General features: G+C 49.5%; 3 protein-coding genes across 3 annotated transcripts; 2 read left to right on the top strand and 1 right to left on the bottom strand.

The window, feature by feature from the left end:
• Positions 1-2167: 2167 nt before the first annotated feature.
• On the top strand, positions 2168-3232 carry LOC120653332 (E3 ubiquitin-protein ligase Os03g0188200-like). Its single transcript, XM_039931093.1, has 3 exons — positions 2168-2188; positions 2621-2695; positions 2759-3232. Exons 1-3 carry the CDS (start codon positions 2168-2170, stop codon positions 3230-3232), a joined length of 570 nt encoding a protein of 189 aa, XP_039787027.1.
• Positions 3233-4109: 877 nt separating this feature from the next.
• LOC120653969 (E3 ubiquitin-protein ligase At4g11680-like) lies at positions 4110-5014 on the top strand. Its single transcript, XM_039931610.1, has one exon. The coding sequence runs from the start codon at positions 4213-4215 to the stop codon at positions 4912-4914; it is 702 nt and encodes a 233-aa protein (XP_039787544.1). The 5' UTR covers positions 4110-4212; the 3' UTR covers positions 4915-5014.
• A 1411-nt stretch (positions 5015-6425) lies between these two features.
• Positions 6426-7723, bottom strand: LOC120653331. Its single transcript, XM_039931092.1, has 2 exons — positions 7176-7723; positions 6426-7128 (listed from the first exon to the last, which is right to left on the bottom strand). The coding sequence occupies exons 1-2, from the start codon at positions 7721-7723 to the stop codon at positions 6426-6428; spliced, it is 1251 nt and encodes a 416-aa protein (XP_039787026.1).
• Positions 7724-27769: the final 20046 nt, after the last annotated feature.

Genomic DNA, 27769 nt, shown 5'->3' with positions numbered 1-27769 from the left:
CGTGTGCTCTAGCCAAAAAGGAGGAGGGGGTGAATTAGACAACTTAAAACCTTAACCTATGGCTCCAACTAAATTGCACAATATTAAACTAAAATATGCTAACTATATGTGCAACTTCGATTTTCTAGTGTGAAACCCTTATCAAAAAGAGTTTAGCAACCTATAGCCTTTCCAATCAAAATACTACTTTATGAAAGTAAAGTCACACAAGGAAGCTAGTATAAAATACGGAAACGTAAAGAGCGGGATACGAGGAAGCAAACTCTTGACGCGGGTGTTTATCCCGTGGTTCGATTACCACAAAAGCACACTTACATCCACGTTGTTGAAGCACTCACTAAGAGTGTTGTTTATCGGCAATCAATTCTCTTCTGTGGACTCAACCACGGTCACCTTGATCCCAATTTCCACTAAAGAGCTTCTCCACAAAGGATGGAGGTCTCCACGTCCCCCGCACAAGATCGTCCACGCCGCTCCACACCAAGTCGGAGGGTCGTTGACGATTCCGGCGAGCCTCAAAGCTCCAAGTGGCCGGCGCACCAAGATATCTTGTTGGTTCAACAAAGAACCACAGCACAAGGGCACAAAGCCTTGCTTTCTCACTCTCTAAAGAGCTAATCTAGCACTAACACTCTCAAATGTGTGCTAAGGACTAAAGATATGATCACTAAGCTCTTGGATGGCTTGAAGGTGTTCTTGGATGTGGGTGTGATGTCTCTGAACTCCAGCAACCTTGAAATGATCGGTGGATGGCATTTATATAGCCCACCAACTCCATAGAGCCGTTTGTAGTCGTTGGGCCTTTCTGCGCAAAGCACCGGTTAGACCGGTGAGGGGGCACCAGTGCAACCGGTCACTCACAGTTCTGCACTATCTGTTGGCCTTCTGACAGCTGACATGACTGTCACCGGTTAGACCGGCGTGTTGCACTGGTGGCTCACCGGTTTAACCTGTCCTGAAGAGATCTTCTTCATATGACGTGAAATGGCACCGGTGCCTTGCTCTGGTGGTTCACCGGTGTAACTGGTGCTAAACAATCTTCACTTGTACGCAAAACATGCTCTCTGAGTGATGGTATGGTGATTGTACCGATGCCTCAAATTAGCACCACCGTTGTAACCGGTGCTACTTGGACTTCTCCACATCGCTAGGCATTGCTCAGCCCTTTGCACCGGTGATAGGGCACCGGAGTATCCGAAGCCTACCGGTTAGACCGGTGCTTAGTCACCGGTTCAACCGGTGCTACTGTTTTCTGCATCCTTTTATCTGACTCGCCGCGACGGTCATTTGAACTCGCCGCGACGGTTCAACCGGTGCTACTGTTTTCTGCATCCTTTTATCTCTGCTTTTTCACTATGGTTTGGCGTCTCAGCGGTGGATTGGACACATCTCAACGGTGAATTTGACATCTTGAAGATGGTTTGGACATCATCCATGGAATCTAAAAATATTATAAATGTGATCTCACAAACTTGTTAGTCTCATTGATTATGTTATCACACAATTACCAAAATCACAAATAATGGCCTAATGGGATATGTTCCTTACAATCCGCAAGTGAAATATTCGGTGGACGGCAAGCATTTAACGAGATCAAGGCCCAAGAATGATCGAACGGCCACACGAAAGTGCTAGACTGCTAGTGCACGGAGCTCGTGCTCCTGAAGCTGAGAGGAGCTCGGCCCGAGGCAAGGCACCGATCCAGCACTGCAGCACTTATGCTTCGAGGTCGTGATGGCCTCTTTCTACTTGGGCGGCGCGGGATTTCTCGGCGGAACTGGGGGGGGGGGGGGGGGGGGGGGGGGGGTGAGGGGGCATGGCTCCCTAACAAAATAATTTTTGTTACGTACTTTCGAATCTAATTCTAGTTATGCTGTTAAGTATTTTTTTATCTTAGTTATAATCTTAGCTCAAGTTTTCATGTACTATTTAATCTTAACTTAATCTTAGCTCAAGTTTTTAAATACGTCTTAATCTTAATCTACTTCAGTCCAAAATAAAAGCCCAAAATATTATTCGGTTCCTTGGAAGTTCACACAATCCATCCTGATCTCTACCCTCATATGTTCTTTCTGTTCTCTATGTGTGGCTGCTCACTAGCCACAGCTTATTAGTGTCTTAGTGGAGGGTGCTAGTAAATTCACGTCTCATGATTGGCATCGCGCGAATGCACTCCAAGGCGCCGATGGCAAGTAGGCAGACAGCCACAGCCGAGATGGACGGCAACAACAGACCCACTTACCCTGCTAATGCGATCGCATTAACATCAAATTCATGGCTTATGTCTATACTTCTTCAATTTAAACCAATATAAATTTATTATTGTTGATACAGTATGCTCATCAAGCATTATTGATTTCATTTCGCATAATAGAATAATTTTTTTTAAATAATCTTTGTAGGAAACTAAGAAAAAAACTAAAATGAACAAGATATATTGACTCACGTTCCTATTTTGATTTGTGAATTGTCATTGCATGATTAAATAATATATACCGTGACTAAATAGCATATATTAGCACAGTTAATAGAAAACTAATACAAATTGCCAAATTTTTGTAGCTACAAAAATTATCAAAGTTTGTTCGATTTTGGCCCCCCCCTTGAAGTTTCTTTCCAGTTCCCCCACCTGCTCGTCGTGGCCGCGCGGTACCACAAAAAGATCGGCATCGCCGTGTTCTCCCTCGTCGGCACTGTCTGGGTCGTCGGCGGCGCCTACATCTACATCTCCTCCTACTGCGTCGGATCCTTCTGGTAGTCCGAGCGGGGGCGGCGCCTGGGCCCTCCACTCCGCGGGCTCCAGCGGTGCCTGCGCGGCGTCGTCCGGCTGCTCCGCGGCCTCCCGTTGCGTTGCACGCGCGCCGGCAGGCTGCGGCGGTGCCCGACCAGCCGCGGCGACCCTGCTCCCTTGCCTCAGTTCTTTGTGCCAAGCAGAGAAAGCTATGGCATTGCCGTTCTTGCGCGGGAGCCGCCGGTGCTGCGGCGTGGCGGCGCGCAGGTGGTTGGCGTCGATGGCATCGTGCAGCCCGACGCCGACGGTGCGTCCGCGTCGTCAGAGTGCTCTGTGTGCTTGTGCGAGGTGGAGGAGGGGGGCACGGTGAAGCGGTTGCCGGTGTGCCTGCACAAGTTCCACCAGCACTACATCGACCGCTGGCTGCGTGACCACCCCACGTGCCCGGTGTGCCGGTGCGACGTCGCCGTCTCTACGCACCTGCCGGCGCAACTGGCGTGAGCGCGTGATGACCTACCTTCCTCAACTGAAAACCGCGAAGCTGTTGTCGAGAAATTTCGGACCAGTCAGCGAAGGTGCCGATTTGTTCCGTCAGAACCCATATGCATGGCACAGTTTGGCTTTCAACGTGGAATTGAGTACGCAATGTGCTGCTCACGTTACGTGATTGTGGCAGAGATCGAACTAGATTAATGTCAAGCGTCGAGTGTCTGGATCTCTATTGCTCTTGGAAGTTAGAACATCATTAGAAGATATTGGTATGTGCATGCCGTGTCCGTCACCTTAATCGCCGAACAAAGCATTCGCAAAATGATAAAGAACATCATTATTAAGACATGGAAATGGTCTAGTTGTGATTTCATCATTTCCAATTCCAATCGGGTTGCTAGATAGTTGACCCCCGATCAATCTCTTTCAATATATAACCTTCCCACTATCTGCCCACTACTTTGACCGGGATCACCGCGCCGCCCCGCCGCCTCACCGCACCCGAAAAACCTACCATGGATTATCAATCCGGAGTTAGACTGAAATAGGCCGGAATGCATGAGGTTAATCTGAATCGGCTAAAGAACAATGAGCACAAGAGACTGAAACATGATAATTAAATATCATTGAGCACAAAAGAGTCGCCACAGAATTTCTTTGGAGAATTTCCACGAACGAGTCAACTCAACCAGGACAAGCAGCGCCTATTGGTCGCACAGTTCTGATCGTTGCTTCTCCGTACACGAAAGAGTAACGCTGATACAGCGACCTGTCAGCACACAGCAGCTGAAGCCTGCAAAAAAAAAAACACGATGACAAGGTTCCAAAAACACACGATCCCCAGGAATTTCTGCGATTTTTGTAGTCCTACATCAATCTTTCTTCAAGAACACGCACACCCCGCCCCGCCGACGAAATAAAGTAGTACTAGTAGCAGTAGAAGGTAGCAGCAGCTAGGCAAGCGATTCAGCCAGCGTCCGAAGAGCACAGGCATGGCATCGTGCTCGGCGATCATGGGGTGGTGCTTCGCCTGCCTGTTCGTCGCGATCATGGTGGCCGGCGTCAACGCGGTGTGCATCGGTGGCACGGGCTTCCTCATCTACGAGCTCGTCCGGGTCGCGCGGACGCCGCGCAGCAGCGCCGGCAGCATCGTCGGCGTCTCCATCTTCCTCCTCTTCTGGGTCTGCGCCAGCGCCAGCATGTACCTCTCCTTGTGCAGCGCCTTCTTCCCGTGCTCTCGGTTCGGGGGCTGCATCGCCTCTACGTTCCACGCGCTGTTGCCGTGCCTGCGCGGCGTGGGCTGGCTGCTGTGCCTACCGCGCCGGTGCGCGCGAGCCGTGCGTGCCCGGCTCCGGCGCTCGAGTAGGGGCGGCGGCGGCGGCAGTGCCTTTCCGCAATCCGCAATCGACGTGCTTCCGCGGGAGCCGCCGGCGCGCGGCAGGGCGCGGGTGGTGGCCACGGCTGCCGACATCCCCGTGTACGCGGAGAGGGGCGCCGCCGCGCGGCCGGGCGGCGCGGCCGCGTGCGCGGTGTGCCTGGGCGAGGTGGAGGAGGGGGAGATGGTGAAGCGCCTGCCGGTGTGCCTGCACATGTTCCACCAGCACTGCATCGACCCGTGGCTGCTGAGCGGCAAGTCGACGTGCCCGGTGTGCCGGTGCGACGTCTTCGCCCCACTGCCGGCGGAAATGGTGTGAGATCTTCGGATTGGATCTTGCATTTCTTCCTTTTCTTTTCCGTTTTATTATCCAACAGTTGACGATCGAAGAGAGAAGAACTGATGGCGTAAACCGTGAATTAAACGTGTAAATAGTAAGGGGAATATATCTGGTGCAAACCACAACTTTGTGAAAACTTGTGCAAATCACGATATATCTGGTGCAAACCACAACTTTGTGAAAACTTGTGCAAATCACGGCAAAAAATTATATAAATTCTTTAAAAAAATCAGACATGTAGATGATATGATGATATACAATCTTGTAAAATATCTTGTCCAAACTCGACTTCGTTTGTGAGATAAAAAAATAGCAAATTTCAAGCCAAAAAGCTGTCCAGGTGATTTGTTAGAAATTTGTTATTTTTATATCTCACAAACGAAGTCGAGTTTGGATAAAATATTTTACAAGGTTGTGTATCATTATATCATCTATATGTGTGATTTTTTTGGTGAATTTAGACGACTTTTTTCCGTGGTTTGCACGGGTTTTCACGAAGCTGTGGTTTGCACTAGATATATCCCCAAATAGTAGGAAACATATCTGGTGCAAACCACAACTTCGTGAAAACTCGTGCAAACCACGGCAAGCACTTAAAATGATCTTCGGGCAGGTTGACCAATGCAAGCAGCGTGGTAGCAATGATTGCTCGATCCATCCTCAATTCAGTAGACGTGCTGCAGCTTGTTCTTGTCCGTCCTCATCGCCCAGCCGACGATCTTGTAGTTCCGGCGCTGCTGCACGTAGACCACGAGCGCGAGCCCGAAGCCGACGACGGGAACCACCACGGCGCCGGCCTTTGAGTAGAAGCCCACGACCTCGCCGTGAGCCTCGGAGTAATCGTTGACCACCGGCGGCCGGAGGTAGCCGTAGACATGTGGTAGCAGCCACACGGCGGTGACTCCGGCGTAGTACCTCACCGCGAGAGGCTTGCAGTTGACGCGCCAGAGGGCGTTGCCGACGACCTGCGGGAGCAAGAACCACTCCTTCGCCACGCCGGCGTAGCGCTCGACGATGGCGGCCCGCGCGCGCGCCAGCGACGGCATCCACTGCGCCTCGTCGTAGATCACCCCGCTGGGTGGTTGGTCAGCCGTCGACGTGCCGTAGGTGCTCAGCCAGTGCACGGCGAGGACGAAGAGGAGGCCGCCAAGGTGCACGCCGAGGCTGCACAGCAGCACCGCGCGATCACCCGGGACGCGCCCCGGATCGAGCGGCTACCGCGCCCGCGCCCGGGCCCTCGACCGCGACACCACCTGGGCGAGCCTCGCCGTGAGGAGGAGCGCCGCGAGGGTGAGCGCCTTCACGGAGCGGTCCATGATCCAGCCCAGGTGGCCGGCGTAGTAGGGGTAGGGCTCGTGCCTCCGCGTCGGCCACGCCGGCAGCATCCTGGCGTCCGCGACTAGCGTCGCGCTGTAGCCGAGAGCCTGGACGCCGAGCGTCCCGAGCGAGACGTACGGCGCGACGTCGGCGTGCGTCTTGACATGGCGGAGCTAGCCGGCGGTGGCGGCGACGGTGGCCGACAGCATGGTGACGCAGAGCAGCCCCTCCACCAAGGGCTCGGTCAGGTCGCTCCGCCGCTGGTGGCGGTATGCGACGGGCAGCGTGCGGAGCTCCGTCCTGTTGAAGTGCAGCGGGTCGTCCTCGCCCCTCGTGCTGGCGACGGAGACTTTCGCCGCCCGGCTGATCAGCCACCGCGTCGTCGTCGGCGGGTACTCCACTGTCATCTCTATGGAGCAGTCCATCCCGTCTTCAAGGTCTCGTCTCTTGGACAGGACTCGCCACGGGGCATGGACGTTCCGGCAGCCGACCAGGTACATTCGCCCATCCTCCGGGTTGTACACGCCCTCCAGCGACATCACCGGACTTGGACTGACGAAATTCTTCCTGGATGCCGTGAACTCTGCAGACACATTCAGGATCTGCTGCTTCTCCACGGCATGGACTCTAGCTCTACCTAGCTGTTCGATCCGCATGCTAAACCCGCCCAGAAATTGCGACTGAAATTGGGGGTAGCTTCCAACGAGGGCGCCAACGGAGAGTATCTGGAGTTCGAAGAACGGCTCCTCGATCCATTCCGGCACAAAAGGCGGCTTCACCACGCATTGGAAGCGGAGATTGAGGTCGTCGGCGAGGCTCGAGAGGCTCACCATGTCCTCGGCAGGTCCGGCGATGCTTGGGTAGCTGAGCAGTGACCTGGAAACGATGCTGTCGCGAAATCCGGCTGGCTTGAAGCCTTGAACCGAAGGAGCTCCCGAGCCTGCTCGACCTTGGTGTAGACGTACGGCATGCGCGTCTCCGGCGAGCGCTGCTCTCTGGGGTTCACGCGCTGTCGAAACGAGAGCGGAGGGTGGCTCCCATCCTTGGCGGTTGTCTGGCCGATGCTGCTGCCGCGGCGAGTCATGGAGAATGTCTTCCGGACGGATAGGGTCACGCGGTAGTGGCATGCTCTCTCATCGCCGGCGAGGCAGGCCACCATGCACACGCGCCCCGTGGACGCCATCCACACGCCCTCGGCCGACAGGGTCATGGCGCTCAGACCGGTCCGTCTCGCCGCCGTGGGCTGGTCCTCCCACGGGGGCACGTAGCGGAACACGGCCGCCAGCCGCGCCGCCGCCGCGCCGTCGATGCTGGATGCCGGCTTGCACTGGAGACCCTGCACCGTGATGCCGGAACGGGTGAACGCCATGTCCCGCATAGCTCTCGTCGCGGGGCGGCTGGCCTCGAACGGGCCGACCCGGCTGCAGAACGCGTCGGCGCCCTTGCAATTCCAGTTTGGAATCACTTCCATCACTTGGTGACTGGGAGCGGATTGGTAGACGATGTCGCAGAGGGAGCCGCCCCTGCTCAGGTGCTCCATGTCCAGGTCCATGTCCATGGCGTCGCCGTCAAGGAAGAGCGGGGCGTCAGTGCGTCACTGCACCCAGCGACGGCGTCGAGCGCCGCATCCTCGGGCTGGAATTGGTAGCCGGGGTCGTACCCGCCGGCGAGCTGCGACACCAGGCGGACGGTGTCGAAGTAGGCGCCGTCGGACCTGGCGCTCGTGCTCGTCATCTCGCCGCGCACGGCGCGAGTCGTCAGCGTGGCCGCCATCGGGTACCGTAGCACGAGCAGGATGTTGCCGGTGGCCACGACCGGCGGCTTGAAGCTGCTGTCGCCGCTATGGTTCGTCTTGGCCCAGGCCCACGGGTCCGTGACGTTGCTGCCGCGCACGGGGAGGACCGCGTCCCCGAGCATACACAGCACCCTCTCGCCGCCGCCGCCGCCGCCGCTCCCCGACGACGACGACTTCGCCTCCGTATACACACCTTGGAGCAGCACGTGGAGCCTAGCGACCCCTGGCCGGAGCTCGAACTCCGTTGACGCGAGTGGTTCCATGTACGAGCAGCAGCAGTTGCGGGTGACGGTGAAGCTGAGGAGCCCGCTGACGTTGAAGGCTATTCGAGCCCCTCGTCGCGGCACCATGTCCGTGTGCGTCAGCCTGAAGGACGCGAGGGGGACAGCTTCAAGAAGTTCAGGCCCGGCCACCGCAGCAGCGTCAGCGTAGCTTCCGTGGAACGGAAGCAGAGGGGCCTGGCCGGCGTCCTGGCTCCAGTCGCCATTCATGAAGGATAGCTGGTGCATCCGGTCGCGGGCGTCAGCCTTGAGGTCCACGGCTTAGGCGAGCACGGATTGGCAGTGCCGCTCGACGTCGGCGAAGCGGGTGTAGTCATGACGGATGGGCCCTTTGGACATGCTTGGATGGAACGACGGGTTGGAGGAGACGGCTGCAGGGAGACATGGCAAGAGCAAGGCAAGATTCAGTAGCAGCAAGCTGGCGACTCTCAGTCTCATGCCGGCGGCTTCCATCGATGTGGCCTGTAGGAGGTCTGTAGAATCAAGAAAATTCCCAGGAGGAGCAACTGAACATTTCGTGGCTCAAGTAATGAAATGAGCTGCAAAAGGGATTGATTACCTTCGTCTGATGACAACTCGAGTGTTCAAGGACAAGGAGGCACCAGAAGTAAAAAAAGTGGAAGCAGATCTGTACAAGCTCTCTGCAGTGGGGGTGGACGGTGGAGATGAGTATACAACTCAACCGTACGGGAGTTGATAGTTGACCGCGGAACCCGCCACATGTGCTCATGTGCTTCACTATCTCCAAGATCAAACATAACTCGAATGGAAGGAGCCAGATCGAGATATATACGATGCAAGAAACCAGTGGATTTTTTTTTTATCAGCACTTGGTTGATTATATGGTCTATGGAGAGTTGGAGCTAGTAGAAAATGACAGCTTTGTTTCTTACTAAAAATTGAACGTGGTATCTTATCGATTTGGTGATAGCAATTAGCATGCATCCATTGTTTTTATTGATAACTATAGCCTATCCACTGGGCAAGATTTCTATATATGCAGTACTTCCCTATCACTAACATGTGGGGGCGAAATCGGCGAACCATACTTCAGTGACCCAACTGCAGGGTAAAGGGCAATGCTATCTCGTGGAGATAAGTTGTGTTGTTTGCGTTGACGGTCCAATCCGACCAACATGTGTTGTTTGAGTGGAGTTGAGTTTGGCACGTGTTGATGTCCCAATCCAACCCACCGGTGTTTTTTGTTATCGTGTCTTCTTTCTTTCTTTTCTTTTTCTAGTTCTAGCCTCCTAAGGATATATCCTTGTATTTTTTTCTGTTATATCAATAGAAACACACTCGTCGAGTGTTGTTCATTCAAAAAAAATACTGCAGAGGATCTGTCCCTATCAACTAGTGCATCTACACGTGGCTAGTAATTTATCCATAAAGATCAAAGACAATTAAAAATATTTCTCATCTAAATTGGATTCACCTTGTCTCTCACATTGGATCCTCATGTCGGGGGTCGAGGGAGGTGAAATGAATGATAGACCAATAGAAATTGTGAATTAAGAGATGTTTCTGCCAAAAGTTATTATTTTTTTCACCGCGACCTGTTGCGTACCCGCCCACCGGACTCATATCTCATCTCCGAAAATCACGCTTCCCTCTCCCATACCTTACCTTTTCTATCCTGCATCTCCCCTCCTGGGCGATTTGTTTGATGGCGCGATGAGTGGCCCGATGACACATCAGACTGAATCGAATCGGAGCAGCTGTTGCTACGCCGCGGCCGCCGATGTCGACCTGCATATCTCCATTGGACGCCGCCCTGAGAGCCCCAACTCACCGAATTGCGAAGGTAAGTACTCTCCCAGAATACCGTCACATTGCTTTGGTTCAATCGAAAGATTTGTGGTCATCGTTCGCGGGCAAGATTGATAAACTCTCGAGGTCCTGCTTGTGCTCTCTGCGGTAGAGACTCCTGGAGAGAAGCTCGCTCCCCTCGCACCCTGCTGCGCCTGATATGATGGCTCCGCTACAACAGGGTGCTCACCTCATGGCGGAGTTTGTCTTTCCACATTGTGTTTTTTATATCATCACAAATTTAATGCTAGGTGGACGCCCCAATGCTGGTTCCATTTTGTCAATTAATTACGTTTGTAAAAAACATGCTTTAAAGGAGTTTCAATGGAGTTTTATGAGCATTTAATTTTGCTGATGTTGCGGAATTTTTATGAGTTAAGAGAAGAGACAGTTTCATGGATGTGAGAGAAGTTTCATTCCCATGAAACTCATCCGGCTCGGCTACCTAGTTTTTGCATTATAAAACCGTGCAATGAAATCATGCATTGAGACTAGAGTTTAGATATTGCTCACTTTGATATCTATACTATAAAAGTTGAAACAATTGAAACCCTTTCTCACCAAGATTAGGCCCACCGTACCCCTTACGGAGGTTCCACTTGTCAGCCCAAAGGTTTGACGAAAGAGGGTGTAGACCAACGAAATTGATAGAAGGAAAATGTTTCCACCAAAATTCTAATACTTTTTACACCAAACACTTTTATCTACCCACCTTTTTACCCACTTGTTACTTTCCATTGTATAGAGATGAGGCAACCATAATTTTTAGTAAGACATCCTAAAATCTCTCCTTTTATTTCCTTATTATTGTGAGCTGATTAACCATTTTTTGTTTATCTTCTTTTTGTGTTGTGCGCTGGTTGATTGAATGCCAAACCTTCCATTTGTGTTGTGCGCTGGTACGAGGGCTTTTGTGCTCCGTCAGGTGCGCCGCTCCCACGCTCGACCGAGATTGGCTCGCGGGCAGCCGTCACACTATTGCCGGGCCGCCTTCGCGAGCGCCCACTGCAACATGTTGTCGTCGCGATGGCCGACTACCCCAGGCAAGTGCCCACCTTCATCTTTGATCTTGAATTCATTAAATCAGCGGTGAGGATGCCACCCCCAACCCCGTTGCACCTTGGCCATGGTGCATGTTTTCTCCATGGCGTCCAGAGATTTGTCTAGCGATGTTTGTGTCGGTGTTTACCGCCAAGCCAGCTCAGGGATACCCTTAGCTGTAAGGTTTGTAGGTAGAGATCGATTGCTCTGGAACTTGATGGTGCAACGAACACAAAGATTTAGACAGGTTCGGACCGCGAGTTGCGTAATACCCTACGTCATGTGTGGTTATTTGTATTGCCTTAGGCGTTGATGATCTTTGGAGGGGGTCCCTGCCCGCCCTTATATATCTGGGGTGACAGGATTACATGGAAAGTCCTAGCCAAGCACAGTTGGAGTCCTACAACAATACAATCGGGTAGTTTCCTTTGTAATGCGGCTAGTCCTACGCCTATTCGAGTAGTTATAAGAGAGGTAACATACATCCATGAGCTATTCCTTACTCTATAATATTCTGTGCCTATAAGCAGTCCCGCTGCTCCGGGTCTGACAAACCCCCGAGCTCTTCGTAGCCGAGTCCTACATGCGTCGAGTACTTGACTGGGCGTCGTCGAGTACTTCAAGTAGTCAGAATATTCTTCTGATTGCTTCTAGGCCTTCCTTCAGATACATCGAGTAGTCTTTTAAGTACTTCCGATTGCTTCTAGGCTGTGAGGTGCTCAAGCCCCGAAATCTTGATCATATATGGTGCGCGAAGTACGCACACTCAATATGGAGTAGCCCCTGAGTCTTAGGTTGAATCGCAGAATCAGGATGAGGGTCACTTCAGTCTTTTTCCTTTATTATTTTCTAAAAAATTGAAAAATAAATCTCTGATGCACATATCCCGCAGCCCCCCGAGTCTTGAATTTAAATCTCTTAATTTAGATTTAAGGATCGAAAACTCGTGACAAAATATATGGTAAAATTGCTTAGAGAAGTAAACAATCCGTTGGTCTTCCCAGTATTCACAAAATTGCCATCAGAGATCGTATAAATCCGTGCGCTGACTTCTAGGGTTTTATCTTTTTGACTCCTGGCCACCGTAATTTTTAGATCTAGACTTCCTAATTTTCTTGTGGCATCCTTTAACCCCTCTCGTAGCCCCCCGAGCCTAAACTCGTGACTTTGAGATGGCTCCCAAGAAGAACAAGTCCAAGATCGAAGATGAAGCTGTTGCCAATCTTTCCATAGGCTGGCGCAAAAGCAAAATGTCTGAATTAGCTGTACAAGAACTAGAGAATATGGGTCTTCTCCAGACTCAAGCTGTAATCCAATGGCGCGCAGGCGAAGGAGAGGATTATCCTTTGGAAGGTACACTTGAAACCGTCGTGTTCCGTGATTTTGTGGAATGTGGTCTTGCGGTACCTGTGTTTGAGTTCTTCCATGCTCTTATGCAATTCTGAGAAATCCAATTGCATTATTTGACTCCACAATCCATCTTGCATCTTTCTATATTCACTCATTTCTGCGAAGCTTTCCTAGGTATCCTTCCCCACTTCCATCTTTTTCAACATTTTTTCACTCTTATTTCCATTCCAAATGCTGCCAAAACCGCCATCGTCGGGGGGGGGGGGGTGAATTAGTGCTCCGTATAGAGATCCGAGACGAGTACTTAGCTTATGATCCAGCGGGTAAAGGAACCGAGTGGAAAAGTTTCTAGTTTCATGCCGGGAACTTCGAATCTCCACTTCCAGAAAGAGTTGCAGGCACCCCCCAAATCCAAGCAAACTAGTTGAGTGCAGGGCCTGGTGGCAAGCAAGTCGAAAGTATCCTTAGAGCCATTGCAAATTTCAAAAACAAAGGAGTCACTAGTGACCATGTGGTCTTTTTCTTTGTGAGTCGTTGAATTCAACCTCTTCAGCGTCGGAAGCACCCTGCCTTCAGATATGAAGGTACAAAAAATCCCACTAGACTCTCTCCAGAAGCAATGGCTCATTCTGAAGTAGTTAGGAGATGTTGTAAAGTACTTGACAATTTCGACAAGTCTTTGACACTGCCAGCACTTTTTTCTGCAGTCAATCCTCCCGAAAATACCTGGGTAAGTGTTTGAGAAACACTATCGAGTACTTGTAGATATGCATTTTGATCTTTTTAATGAATCCTTGCTTTCTTTACTGAAGAATTATAAGACATGGTATTGCATGCCACCGTCTTCGGAAGATGCTGCTCCCTCTGATGATAATAAGAAACGGAAAGCAGCTCCTGGATCTTTGTTGCAGAGGAAAATACCCCGTCTTGACAGTGGCCAGTAAGGATCTACGTTCTTTAATTAGATCCTGTGTGCCTCAGCTATCTTATTTCGAATCTCGCTTTGGCTAGGATCCAATATCTTCCAGCGCTTGAGAAGGATCAGATTCAGAATTGCAGAATGATCCGGAAACAACTACTCGATAAACCCCCGAGTCACCAGTAATTGGGTTGATCGAGAGCGCAACTGCCAACTTCCCGAATGCAGATACTCTTGGGACGTCAAATGAGCCAAATCCTGAAGCACCCAAGCTTAATCCTTCTACGACTACTGGAGGTACCTCAAGTGCTGCTGCAATTGGCAGTGATGGAGCTGAAGGATCAAGTAATCTTGCTGTTCGAGTAGTACCTTTCCAGTCGCTGCCGCAGTCTACCTAGGAAGAGTTGGGAAATGAACTCTTTGATGATCCATTGTTAACTATAGACAATATGAAGAAGCTCGCAGATTATATGCAGTGGAGCTTCAAATATACCAAGGTAAGCCTTCTTTTACTGATGTTGCTTATACCGAGTAGTTGGTGGCAGCTGACCCATCTTGCGTTGCACTTGTAGGAAGTTGCCAATCGGTCTTTCTTGAAGTCACAGGCTTTGTATAAGACTATTGATAATCAAAAAACCTTGGCCCAGCAAAATGCACTAAATGCCAAACGCCTTGATGAATCTCTTGCTGAACGGAACAAGCTTTATGAAGCGAATCGAGAGCATACTCGAGAACTTTATGAGATGAAGCAGCAAATCAAGAGCCTTGAGGAGGAGAAAGCCAAACTCCAGGAACAACTACAGACTGTTCAAGCCTGTACGTACTCGATCCTTATCTTGATGGTGCCTCATTAATAATTGAATAATCATTAAGATGTCCATCTGTCAGGCTCTTCAAATGACCATACTCGACTAGTGGCAGCAGCTCAGGTCATTGTAGATATGGTAGATTCTGAAGAAGAGTCGTCGAGTAGTAAGTCTTTGGTAGAGCATCTGGAAGAGGCTCTCAAGAAATTCTTCGACGTCATGACGGCTACCTCCAAGAACTTTCTGACCCATATGATTGGAGTTGTCAAGTCGTACTGGCCTCAACATAACTTAGCTCCCATAGTTAAAGGAATAGCTCTAGATTGCTCTGATGAGAAATTCCAGAGCTACTGTAAAGAGTCAGAAGTAATTGCCGAGGAGATTTTGAAGAACTTGGCAGAATAATCTGCTTGTAACAGCTGTTGTCATCTTCTGTAAAAACTTGTCTTTGTATGCATTGCTTTTATCCTATTGGTGTGTCTTCAGAAGCATGATCTGATACCGTGGGATAAGTACAAACTACTCGAGTGGTCGAATAGAATGCTCACATGGAGTAATCTCTATAGTTGATCAGTTAGGATGAATCCCGTCGGACTACCCAGATAAATTTTTTTTGTAGAGATATCCATAAATTACTCGAGCAAGCGAGTAGAGTGTCCTGGTCAAGGACTGGAGTAATTTCTAAGGTAGATCCGTTAGGATGAATCCTGTCCGGTTGTCCAAGACGAAACCATCTTAAAAATATCCAAAACCTACTCGAGCTAGCGAGTAGGGTGTCTATCATGTAGACTGGAGTAACTACTAAGATTGACCAGTTAGGGTGAACCCCGTCGAGTTACCCCGGTAGAACTAATTTTAGTAGTATCCAAAACTTACTCGAGCAAGCGAGTAGTTTTGCCTTTAACACAAGGCTGGAGTCCCTTATAGTTGACCTGTTAGGATGAACTCCGTCGAGTTACCCAAGCTGGAAAAACTAGTAAAGATATCCATATATCTTCTCGAGCCAGCGAGTAGGTTGTGTCCTTATATTGAGGACAAGGATGTGGCTTGTATAGTTATCCCCATGGAAAACTGTATAAGCTATCCTGATCAGGTTATCCATGTCAGTATGAATCTGTCCAGATTACCCTGGTTGGAAAAACCTTTTAGGGAATAGTCTAATACCATGCTGCTCGGTTGAAAACTGCCTCTAATGTAGTTGAACGGTTAATGGAAACCCTTAATTTATTAAAGAGATCAACTGACAACACCATGTTTCTTGGATCAAGGATAAAATCTGCGCAAGTGCTCGATGTTCCAGGAATTTGGTACCTCATTGCCATATGCATTGGTAATTCTGTATGATCCGGGTCTTGTAACCTTAGTTATGATGAAAGGTCCCTCCCATCTGAAATTTAACTTGTGCAGTCCCGTTTCATCTTGGATCCTTCGTAGAACAAGGTCTCCTATATTAAAAGATCTTTGCTGGAAATTACGGTCATGATAGCGTCTGACTCCTTGAAGATATCTAGCCGATTGGGTCAAAGCATTGATCCTGACTTCTTCGACTGAATGTAACTCAAGTTGTCGAGCTTCATCTGCTTCTCCTTCTTGATAGGCTTCTACTCTCGGAGATTTCCATATAATATCCGCGGGTAGTATAGCCTCTGACCCGTAGGTGAGGAAGAAGGGAGATTGTCCAGTCGCTTTGCTAGGCTGCATTCGCAGCCCCCATACCACATGGGTAGTTCCTAAATCCACTTGCCGTCTTTCTTGGAGTTGGCCTCATAGAGTCTCTTTTTTAGGCCATTGAGTACTAAGCTATTGATGCGCTCCACTTGACCATTTCCTCGAGGATGAGCTATTGAAGCATATTTAACCTCAATGCAAGAATTGTCGCAAAAATCTCAAAAAGATTGCGATGTGACATTGGAACCCAGATCTGTAATGATAGTGTGCGGAAATCCAAACCGGTGTATGATATCGGAGATGAGATCCACTGCTCTATCTGATGAGATCTTCATAATGGGCTTGTACTCGATCCACTTGGTAAACTTATCGACTGCTACCAGCACATGATTGAATCCTTCTGGAGCTACGGTTAATGGTCCGATCATGTCCAGACTCCAACAGGCGAATGACCATGATGGAGGGATTGCTATCAAGTTGTGTGCTAGGACGTGAGTCTTCTTGCCAAAGAATTGGCAGCCAGAGCATCGTCTGATAAGGTCTTCTACATCCGATACAGCTGTTGGCCAGAAGAACCCTGACCTGTAAGCCTTGCCAACGAGTGTTCGTGATGCGGCATGATTGCTGCAGACTCCTTCATGTATCTCCCTAAAGATGTCTTTGCCTTCTTCAAGAGTAACGCATTTCATGAGGATGCTGGAGGCAGAGCGCTTGTACATGTTGTCGTTGACGGGAACGAAACCCTTGCTACGCCTAATAATGCGGGCAGCTTCAGCGCTCTTGGCATCTACGTGAGGTGGAAGCTTGAACTCCTTGATGAAGTCGATGAACTGAATCCGCCAGTCTTCTTCGATCATTAGCACTTCTCTGACTGTGGCCGGGGCCTCCGCGTCAGTGGCTTGTTGACTTTGTACCTTGACTGATGGATGGTGTAGTTCATGAACAACGACTCCAGGTGAGACAGCAGCTCGAGTAGATCCAAGTTTGGAGAGGACATCAGCTCCCACGTTGTTGTCACGGTCTACGTGGTGGATTTCCAATCCTGAAAACTTGTTCTCAAGCTTTCTGATTTCTTCGACGTATGCATCCATTGTGTCCTTGTTGATGTCCCATTCTTTATTTACTTGCTGGACGACGAGTAAAGAATCGCCGTAAATAAGTAGTCGTTTGATACCGAGAGAAATTGCTAGACGGAGCCCGTGTAGCAGTGCCTCGTATTCTGCTTCATTGTTGGAGACTTTAAACAGGATTTGTAATACATACTTCAACTGTTCTCCCTTGGGGGAGATGAACAGGACTCCCGCGTCGCCTCCGTCGAGCTTGAGTGAGCCATCAAATTACATTTCCCAATGCTCTGAAACGTTGTGAGGTGCTGGGATTTGATTTTCCCGCCACTCAACTAGAAAGTCGACTAATGCTTGTGACTGGATTGCTGTTCTTGACTTGAAGTTGATTTCTAAGGCTCCCAGTTCAAGTGCCCACTTTCAGATTCGTCCAGTGGCATCCCGATTGTGGAGTATATCCGCCAATGGGAAGTCAGTAATTACTGAGATTTTGTATTCGTCAAAATAATATCGAAACTTCCTGGAGGTGATTAGAATTCCATAGAGAACTTTCTGAATTGATGGGTATCTAACCTTTGATTCAGAGAGTACTTCACTGATGAAGTAGACTGGTCTCTGGACGCCATAAGCGTGGCCTTCCTCCGGGCGTTCGACTACTATCGCCGTACTGACTACATGAGTAGTCGCAGTGATGTAGAGGAGTAGTTCCTCGCCTGGTTGTGGAGCTGTATGAATTGGCGGTGACTGGAGATGATGCTTAAGGTTCTCGAGTGCTTCCGCAGCTTCTGTAGTCCTCTCAAATTTGTCTTGTCGTTTGAGAAGCTTGAAGAAGGGTAAGCCCCGTTCACCAAGTCTGGACAAGAACCGATTCAAGGCTGCCAAGCAGCCTGTAAGTTTATGGACATCCTTGACAGTGGCTGGGGCGTCCATGGGCATGATGGCATTGATCTTCTCGGGGTTATCCTTGATTCCTCGGTTGCTGACGATGAATCCGAGTAGTTTTCCAGAGGGTACGCCGAAGACACACTTTGTTGGGTTGAGTTTCCAATGAAACTTTTGGAGGCTGTTGAAGGTTTCTTCCAGGTCAGTGATGAATTGGTCCTGGGTCTTGGTTTTGACGATGACGTCATCAACATAAGCCTCAGCATTGCAATGTAGCTTATCAGCGAAGCACAGCTGTATCGCACGCTGGTAAGTGGTACCAGTGTTCTTCAACCTAAAGGACATGGTCTTATAGGTGTTTGCCCCATAAGGGGTGATGAATGCCGCTTTGATTTGGTTTTCTTCTTTCAAGGCGATCTGATGATAGCCTGAATAGCAGTCGAGGAAGGATAACAGGACGCATCCTGCCGTGGAGTCGATTACTTGATCAATGCGGGGTAGCCCAAAAGGATCCTTTGGGCAATGCTTGTTTAGATCGGTGTAGTCGACGCACATCCTAAACTCGTTGTTGTTGTTCTTCTGGACGAGTATAGGGTTGGCCAACCATTCGGGATGGTAGACTTTTTTTATGAACCCAGCAGCGAGTAGTTTCGCCAGCTCCTTTTTGATGGCTTCTCGCTTGTCCGGGGAGAAATGTCGTAGCCGTTGCTTCTTTGGTGTGGCTTTGGGGTCGACTTTCAGGGCATGCTTGATCAACTCCTTGGGCACCCCAGGCATATCCACTGGTTTCCACGCGAATACGTCTTGGTTGGCCCTAAGAAAGTTGACGAGCTCGAGTTCCTATTTGTTGCCCAAGCCAGCTTCGATGATGGCGATTTTGGAGTCATCTCCCTCTTGTAACTGAATAGTCTTGGTGCCCACGTCACCGGTTGGCTTAACCGATGACTGGCTTGGCTTCTTGGAGGGCATCGAGTCCTTATTGAGAGAGAGTTCCTTGGCAGCAGCAAGTATTTCACTGACAGAGCTAGGAATTCGAATTGTGGCGGCATGATCTATTGCTTCCTTGTCGCATTCGAAGGACTTTAGGAGGTCTCCTCGTAGGGAGAGTACACCTGTATTGCCCGGCATCTTGAGGAGCAGGTACACATAACGTGGTACTGCCATGAACTTGGCCAGCGCAGGTCTTCCCAGTATGGCATGGTAGGAAGATTCGAAGTCGGCTACTTCGAACTTGATGTACTCTGTCCAGAAGTTTTGTTTTGTACCAAATGTGACCAGAAGGGTGACCGAGACAATTGGTGTAGAAAAATTTCCGGGAACGATGCCGTAGAAAGAGGCCTTGCTTGGGTTGAGCAGACTCATGTAGTTGAGGCCCATTTAGCCAGTGTACTCGCAAAGATCAAGTTGAGCCCGCTTCCGCCATCGATGAGTACTCGAGTGAGCTTGGATCCTTGGACAACTGGGTCGAGTACCAGTGGAAACTTTCCTGGTTCAGAGAAGCTGGCCCATTGATCCTTTCTGGAGAAGGTGATGGGGACCTCACTATACTTTAATGGCCTCTAAATTGCTGGCTCGACTGAGAGGATTTCTCTGAGTAGTAGTTTCTGGGCCCGCTTGGAGAAGCTAGGATCTCCTCCAAATATGATTGTTGATGTTGGAACCCGTCGGGGTCTTTCTTGTCGTCTTCGTCATCCTTGTTCTGCTTTGTCTTAGGAGCATCTGGCGGTGTCGACTGAAATGATTTGCGCAGGATCATGCATTCCCACATCGAGTGGTTGTTCTTGGGGTGGATTGGGCACCTCTTGTTGTGAAGGATCTTGTCTAACCGATCCTGCGGCTTTTCATTCTTCTTACCACACGGAGTGCGATCCATGGTACCGATAGTATCGTCGGTCTTGCGCTTGCGCGCGGGATCCCGTTGGTTGTTGGGCCCTCCACGGTCGTTGTGACGCTTCCCGTTGTTGTCGTTGTTGCGGTGCGGGAAACGGCTGCGCTCTTGCTTCTCTTTGTCAGCCCAGCGCTGCATCATGTCGCGTAGCTCTACTACCGTTTTGGGGCGGTTGCGCCCAAAGTCATGGTATAGAGACTGGACAGTAATGCCGCTCTAGAAATATTCGATGACGTCGTCGTCCGCGACATTGGGGATGGCGGCTCTTGTGTCGAAGAAGCGCTTGACGTAGGATTTGATGCATTCGCCTTGCTCCTGTTTGCACATGGACAAGGCGTGTCGAGTAGCTACTCGATGTAGAGACCCCTGGAAGTTGTCGATGAAGGCCTTCTTGAGATCCTCCCATGAGTGTATGGACTCACGCGCCAAGCTCTCGAGCCACATGAGGGGTGTGGGCTCCAGGGCCATTGGGAAGTAGAGGACCTTGGTGTTGGTATCTCCTGCAAAACTAACAGCGGTCAAGTATAAACGTAACCATTGAGTAGGGTTTTATTTACCGTCGTACTTCTGGATGTTCGTTGGCTTGAAGTCCTTCGGGTACTCGATGTTGTCAAAGATTCTGCTGAGGGCTTGGAAGCGGTCGGAATTATCTGCAAGCTGCGACCTGCGTCTTGCGTTGATGATGTCCCGTGCGTCCACTATGGAATCGGCTACTTCCTCCCTGTTGTTGCCGCGGTTGTTGCCGTGATTCAGTTGAGGCCCAGGAGCTTGGTTTGCTGGTGGTTGGCCGCCCCTGGGACGATGGATGCTTGCAACTTCCTGATCCTCTTGGTTTCTTTGATTTTGTTGTTCCAGCTGTTGTTGGCGGTGATGGCCTCCGAGGGTACGGCTTGCTTGAGGTATGACTATTGCGGTGGCCCTTGACCGGGTGCCATGGAGCGAAGACATCGGGTTTTGTCCCTCGAGTTATTCAACAACATTTTTGGCAAGGTGTATGACGCGCTCCATCTCCAGATTTTGAGGCATCTGCATGAGTCGCAGGGTTGCTTTTGTCATTGCGGCGATTGGAGAAGTGAAGACTGGATCCGCGACGTTGTTGAATTCATTATTGAGGTTGCGGGGGGGGGGGGGAGACGAGCACGCTCAGCAGCTCGAACCCTGCGTTCTCCTTTGCGTTGATTTCTTGCCCTGCGAGCTGTGCGAGTAGCTTCGTCCTCTTCTTGTGGGGCGTCTTGGGTCAGATTGTCTTCTGAAATCTGATCCAAAGCTTCGTTAGGGTCATGCTGGCTAGGAGCACCTCCTCCTTGCTGATTAATGACAGAAACCAGGTGTTCGGGTGAGAAGCTTTCTAGATCTGATTCACAATCGGCTAGCATGGTTTCTCCAGACACAGTTTCCCTCTCAGCTCCAAGGGGAGTACCGTGTTGGAACAGAAGATCATCAATGCTGGCAACTTCTCGAAGGTTATCGAGTAGTTCTGCGAGTGTATGCTCCTGGCAGGACTTGAATTGAATTTTTGCCAGTGTATTGGTGATGAAATCCAGGCTGTTGTGAGACGACTCGACTGGATCCGGGTATACGTCGAAAACGGGTGCCTCCCGGCTAGCGGTGACTGAGTGGTTTTCGACGTAGAGAAGATGCTCCAAGCTATTTTCATAGATGGATCTGATCATCTGTTTATAAGTAGATGATGTGTTGCGCAACCCGAAGATGGGTTGAGCAAGATGAGTCTCAATCCGAGTAGAATTCGGATCAAGATTAATCTGAGTCCGAGTGGAACTCGAGTTGTCCTCGAGTTTTATCTCGATCTCCTTGGTGAGGTCGGGAAGTAGCATGACGCCATGATCATCTGATCCGGTGAGCTTGTTGGAGCTTTCCGACATTGTTGCCTTCAGTGTGGGGGGATTGGTTAGGTGGCTGTCAAAGCCGCCCAAACCATTTGCGACACAGACCCACTAGCCGAAGACGAAGGTGGCGCCTTGGGGAAGCACCATGGTGCTGGAAGCGAAAGTGGCCATCGAACTCGCCGATGAACTCGCCGAGTCCCCTACCTGGCACGCAAGCTGTCGGTGTTTACCACCAAGCCTACTCAGGGATACCCTTAGCAGTAAGGTTTGTAGGTAGGGATCGACTACTCTGGAACTCGATGGTGCAAGAAACACAAAGATTTAGACAAGTTCGGGCCGCGAGTTGCGTAATACCCAACGTCATGTGTGGTTGTTTGTATTGCCTTAGACGTTGATGATCTTTGGAGGGGGTCTCTACCCGTCCTTATATATCCGGGGTGACAGGGTTACATAGAAAGTCCTAGCCTAGCACAGTTGGAGTCCTACGACAACACAATCAGGTAGTTTCCTTTGTACTGTGGCTAGTCCTACGCCTATTCGAGTAGTTACAAGAGAGGTAAGGTACATGCATGAGCTATTCGTTACTCTAGAATATTCTATGCCTATAAGCAGTCCCGCTACCCCGGGTCTAACAGTTTGTTTTTTATTTTGCTAACTGCCGTCGAGATCGCTGACCTCTATCTTTGTTCTTTGTTTCATTAAATTAGGGAACTTTCATTAAATCAAGGCACTGTCAGGATCCACCTGTGTTTCCCATCAGATCCTGACCCCCAAGTTGCATGTTGTATCAAGGTATTTATTTTCTCCATGGCATAGGACATCAAGCAACATCAATCGTCTAGGGACTTTATTTAACAATATTTGTTTTTTTAATTTGCTTGCATTCGTCAGGCGATGAATTTTTAGAGCACATATCGGCAAGCTTTTTAGCACCAATCCCCATGGTATAATTTTTTTGGTGAAATTAGATGTGTAATTATATGTGCCCAATTTGTTATCCATAATTCGTGGAGAAGTTCACTGCAGATGTGATGCCTATGAACTTAAGGGTGGTGGTGAATCGGAATGCCGTGACCAGCCGGGGTCCAGAAACAGCAATTGAGTTTGCTCTCGCTTTGGTGGAGCGTTTATATGGCAAAGAGCAGATGGAGGAGGTTGATGGGGCCTTTGGTAAGCTGTAAGTCATAAACTCCTCTGTTTCTCTTTGTTGTGTTATTCCATCACACAACAAATGATATTTTTTAGTAGTAGTTTGATGCAATCCAATTACTTTTAAACCATTTGACTTTAAACACGTCCTGTGGCACGTACATATCCACTAGTATTATAAATGAACCGTTGCATTTGTTTGCTCCAAAGATTGTTAAGCCTTTACGCTTCTGGATCAAATAAACTCCGCCCTGTGTGGGTTGACTATTTTCTGTCAGTTATTTGGTATTTCCTCAATGTACATAGTGGCACATTCTATATGGACTTGGCCAGTTGTTTCTCCTAGATGTAGATAGATATCTTTAAGTACACAGAAGCTGCTGTATTAGTTGTACATGGAGAAACCTGCATTACTTTTACATGGAACCTCCAGAGTACGATTAGACAATTTATTTTGGTCGTCAAGTTGAGTGTTAAATTTTGAATTAAATTACTATCATGTAGAAGTGTAGGAGGTTCAATGTATCAGTTTCAAGCTGTAGTTTCAAGCTGTAGTGTTCTTTGGATATTGCTTTTTTCTTCCAGTGCCATGAGTAATCTGACCCTATCTGCAGTTGTTCACCATCGAACCTTGCCTAAGGGTTGATGCATGGGATTTGACGAGTCATATTGCATCACACTCCTGTTTTAAAATTTTCTACTTGACAGCATCATGGTTTAATGACATAGCTAACTACTCAAAAGAATTGTCATAGAGCATAAAAACAAAATTTAAGAAACATCCAAGAAAAACTGTTGAAAACTACACAGAATAGAATTTTTTTTAACGTCATGTCATGCATAAGCTCGTTGGTCGAAGATACATCATTGCTAGCAACCAAAACGCATAGTGGCAGTGTGGCACTCCTGTGGTTGGTTTGAGCCTTCGTCTTTTTTTAAAAAAGATCCTGAACTTTGCGATTCGGCATATATTAATAAGGAGAAGAGAATTGACCCTGTTTATAGATAAACCAGGCCCAAAAACTGTACAAACGTAACTACAAAACCTACCACTACAACACCGGCCGGTTGGATTGGGATATCAACCGGAACTCACTCAACTTTGTCTAGTCGGATTGAAACCTCGACCCGAGCCACCACAACCTACACAATGCCCGGTTGGATTCGGACATCGACACGAGCCACCACAACCTACACTCCACCCGGTCAGATTGGGACATCGATCCAAGCTGCCACGAACTCTACCCGGTTGGATTGGGACATCGACACGAGCCACCACAACCTTAAAGAATAGAGAAAGGAAGAAAAAAGAGAAGAAAGCCCCTTCGGAAGGCGCCAACGCCGAGGAAGCCTCCATGCCAGACATAAGTTAGGTCACAGCTAGAGATGCTCGACATCGCCTTCATGAAGGAAATGATGCTGATGGTGCCATCGATGCTGTCCCAAGAAGGGATGGGTTTTCACCCGCATCGATACTATGATGAAAAGAGACGTCCGGCGTCACCAGCCCCACCACTATGGTGTAACTGTTGAACCATCGCACGGTCGCAGCCAATGACGCCACCACGGTGACGCTGGCAAGCGCTCGAGCAAACTGCACTCGGTACACACCACCACGGCATTGCCGACACACCGCAATGTAGGTTGACCAAATGCCGCAAGAAGCCAAAACCGGTCCGTTGCCGCCGGAGCCACTGCACGGAAGGTGCTACCATCGCCGCAGCGTCACAGCACGCACAGGCCGTGGCCGGCTTCGCTGCCGCACACCGGACGCCAGCGCCACCGTCCCCCAACAGCCACAGGAGCCGCCGCCACCGCACCTCGATGCGGGCTGGCTACGGAAGGTGCTGCCGCCGCCGCATCACAGGCCACGGCTGGCGTCGCCACCGCGCCCCACCGTGCACACCACGCGGGAACCGCCGCCGTCGCCCCCCGTCGCGCCGAGGCCCGAGGAGGTAGATCTGGCGGTGTAGGGCACGGATCCGGCGGTGTAGGGCATGGATCCGACCGCTTGGGAGGCGGAACCGGCCGCGGAATGCCAGAGCCAGCCAGCATCGCCATGGACGGCGAGCAACCAAGAGAGGGCGAGGGGGAGGGAAGGAGAAGACGCAGGGGAAGGAGGAGCCCCGCCGCCGCCTTCCTTGCAGTCGCACGGGCTTTCGGCAGCCGCTCAGGTGGTGGCGAGACAGGCAGGGGTGCGGCCTGGGGGGCAGCGGCGCTCGGGCTGGTTCCGCCCCAGCCGCCCTAGGGAGCGACGCGGACGGCCTGTTTCCTCAATGGCCCTTGAGCCCTTCGTCACTTCAACTCTGGAGGGGATGTACAAACCGAAGGATGGGCGAATGTACCTGATGAGCTTCCAGAAGATCCATGGCCGCATTCCTAATATGGTGAGTCCTGTGGAAGATAAGAGACCTTGAAGACGGGATGGGCTGCTCTATAGAGGTGACCGTGGAGTACCCGCCGACGACGACACAACGGTGGTTGATGATCGGCCATCGCCAACACGAGGGATGAAGACGACCAACGCTGCACTTCAACGTACAGGACAGAGATGCCAACGATACCCGCCCGACTGCCCGTCATGTATCGTGACCAGCAATAATGATGTCAGTGTCAATAAAGAGGAATGAAAAAATGGAACGTGAATTTTCCAAAGCAATGACGTCATAAATAAGCACGCGAGAACATTGGGAGCACTGAGAGCAAGGTTAATAATTTAGCCAACTGCTGGCTGTAAGGATTTTCGTAGCCTACCTTTTAGCCTACTTGTTGTTGACACAGAATCACGCGAACACACTCGAACGTGCTAGAACGCGCAGGAGATCGTCGAAACGATCTGAACCAGCGATGCCCTGGTGGGCCGGTCTGACCGGTTCCGCAGACCGGTCTGGCCGGTGTGGAGCAGAGAACCGCGAAGACCTAAAAATGCAAGCTCGGGAGGGTCCCCGTCGGAGCTTGCACGGCTAGGGTTGCTCTGAGGTCGGCAGGCCACTCAGAACGTCTTCAAACGTCGTCGAGACGAAAGAAGAAAGCAATCTAGGGTTGGAAAAGACTAGGGTTTGAGAGATAAAAAGTAATGCAATATTTTGATTGATTCGATTGGGAATACCTTAATCGGCCTTAGCCTTTATATTTATAGGCCGGGGAAGTCGTACCCCTCTCCAAGTCAGTTTATACAAGAATTTCCAAAATAAAACGAAGCCTACTCCGATTACAACTGGACAGACCAGTCTGACCGGTCGGCCTGACTGGTCAGACCGGTCGGCCTCTGAACTGCTAGAATTGGCTGTCAACATATGCCCCCCTGCTTTTTGGTGAGTTTCACAAGCCAAAAAGCAAGAACTATCCTGATGTACATGTTTTACACAGAGCATACAAGTCTAAAAAATAAAACTAAGGGTGATATCCAATACCGGCCATCTTCATCCTCATGCACATTGCCATACGCTGGGATAGAACTTCTTCAAGTACCTCCCATTGATAGCCCTTGGTAGACGCTCACCTTGCACCGTCTCCACCATATACGAATTACCGGAGATAACTTTGATAATCTTGTATGGACCCTCCCAATTTGGTGACCATTTGCCAAATTTGTTGCTTTTCATCCCAAGAGGCAAAATTGTTTTCCAAACCAGATCCCCAACCTGAAAAAATTTAAGTTTTACCTTTTTATTGTAAGCTCTGGCCACCTGAATCTTGTCTTTCTCAATCTCCTTCAAAGCCTTCAAATGCTTGTCGGTCACCTCATCAATATTATCCATCATCAAATCATGGTAATCAACAGCGGAGAGGTCATTTTGCTTTGCCAATCTATATGCGTCCAGATTTACCTCAATGGGTAAAACAGCCTCTTGACCATACACAAGCTCAAAAGGAATAACCTTAGTAGCACCATGTCTAGATATACGATGAGCCCACAATGCTTCAGATAACTCTTCATGCCACCTCTTAGGATTTTCTTCTATCTTCTTCTTGACAAGTTTGATCAAAATCTTATTACTAGACTCGGCCTGCCCATTGGCCTGAGCATAGTATGTAGATGAATTGAGCAACTTAATCTTATAAGATACGGCAAAGGCATGCACCTCTTTTGATATAAATAAAGAACCTTGATCCGTTGTCAAAGTTTGTGGAATGCCGAATCTATGAACAATATACTCAGTAATAAACTCAATTACCTCCTTATGTGTCATATTCTTCAAAGGAACCGCTTCAATCCATTTAGTGAAATAATCCGTAGCAACCAACACGAAGCGATGCCCCTTTTAAGATGGAGGATTAATTTGTCCAATGAAATCCAACCCCCAACCTCGGAACGGCCATGGTTTAATAATAGGATGCATTAACGCAGCAGGACCAATTGCAAATCATCAAACTGCTGACATTCTTCACACCCTTTATAGTATTTGAAACAATCAGATAGCAAGGTGGGCCAATAGAAACCGGCCCTTCTAAGTAACCACTTCATTTTGGGAGCCGATTGATGAGTACCACAAATACCTTCGTGAACCTCACCCATAGCAACCCGGGCATGATCCGAGTCTAAACACTTGAGAAGCAAATCTTCGGCAGTTCGACGATAAAGCTCATCGTCAATTAAAACATACTTAAAAGCCAAACGCCGAATATTTCTCTCTGCTCCACGACCATGATCTCTCAAATATGATATAAGAGGGACCCTCCAATCCTGAGCTTCAGCTGAGACAATTGAATCGTTTTTCTTGGCCGAATTAGAACCAATAGCTGCATTACCGGTCAGACCGGTCTCTGGACCGGTCAGACCGGTCTCTGGACCGGTCAGACCGGTCTCGCTGACCGGTCGGACCGGTGCATCCAGAACTAGACACTCGGCTTTCGTTTGCATTGGCTTGCGAATGTTGAAATATTTTTTCATAACATTATAGCCAGATGCTTGCTAAGCCAGAGTATTTGTCTTTCCATTCTCTTCCCTCGGAATATGTTTGATAATAAATTCATCGAAAGAAGAAATAATATCGAGGCATTTATCAAGATATGCA

This window comes from Panicum virgatum, chromosome 1N (assembly GCF_016808335.1).
Source record: "Panicum virgatum strain AP13 chromosome 1N, P.virgatum_v5, whole genome shotgun sequence".
Lineage (NCBI taxonomy): Eukaryota > Viridiplantae > Streptophyta > Magnoliopsida > Poales > Poaceae > Panicum > Panicum virgatum.
This window is presented reverse-complemented; position numbering and strand designations above follow the sequence as displayed.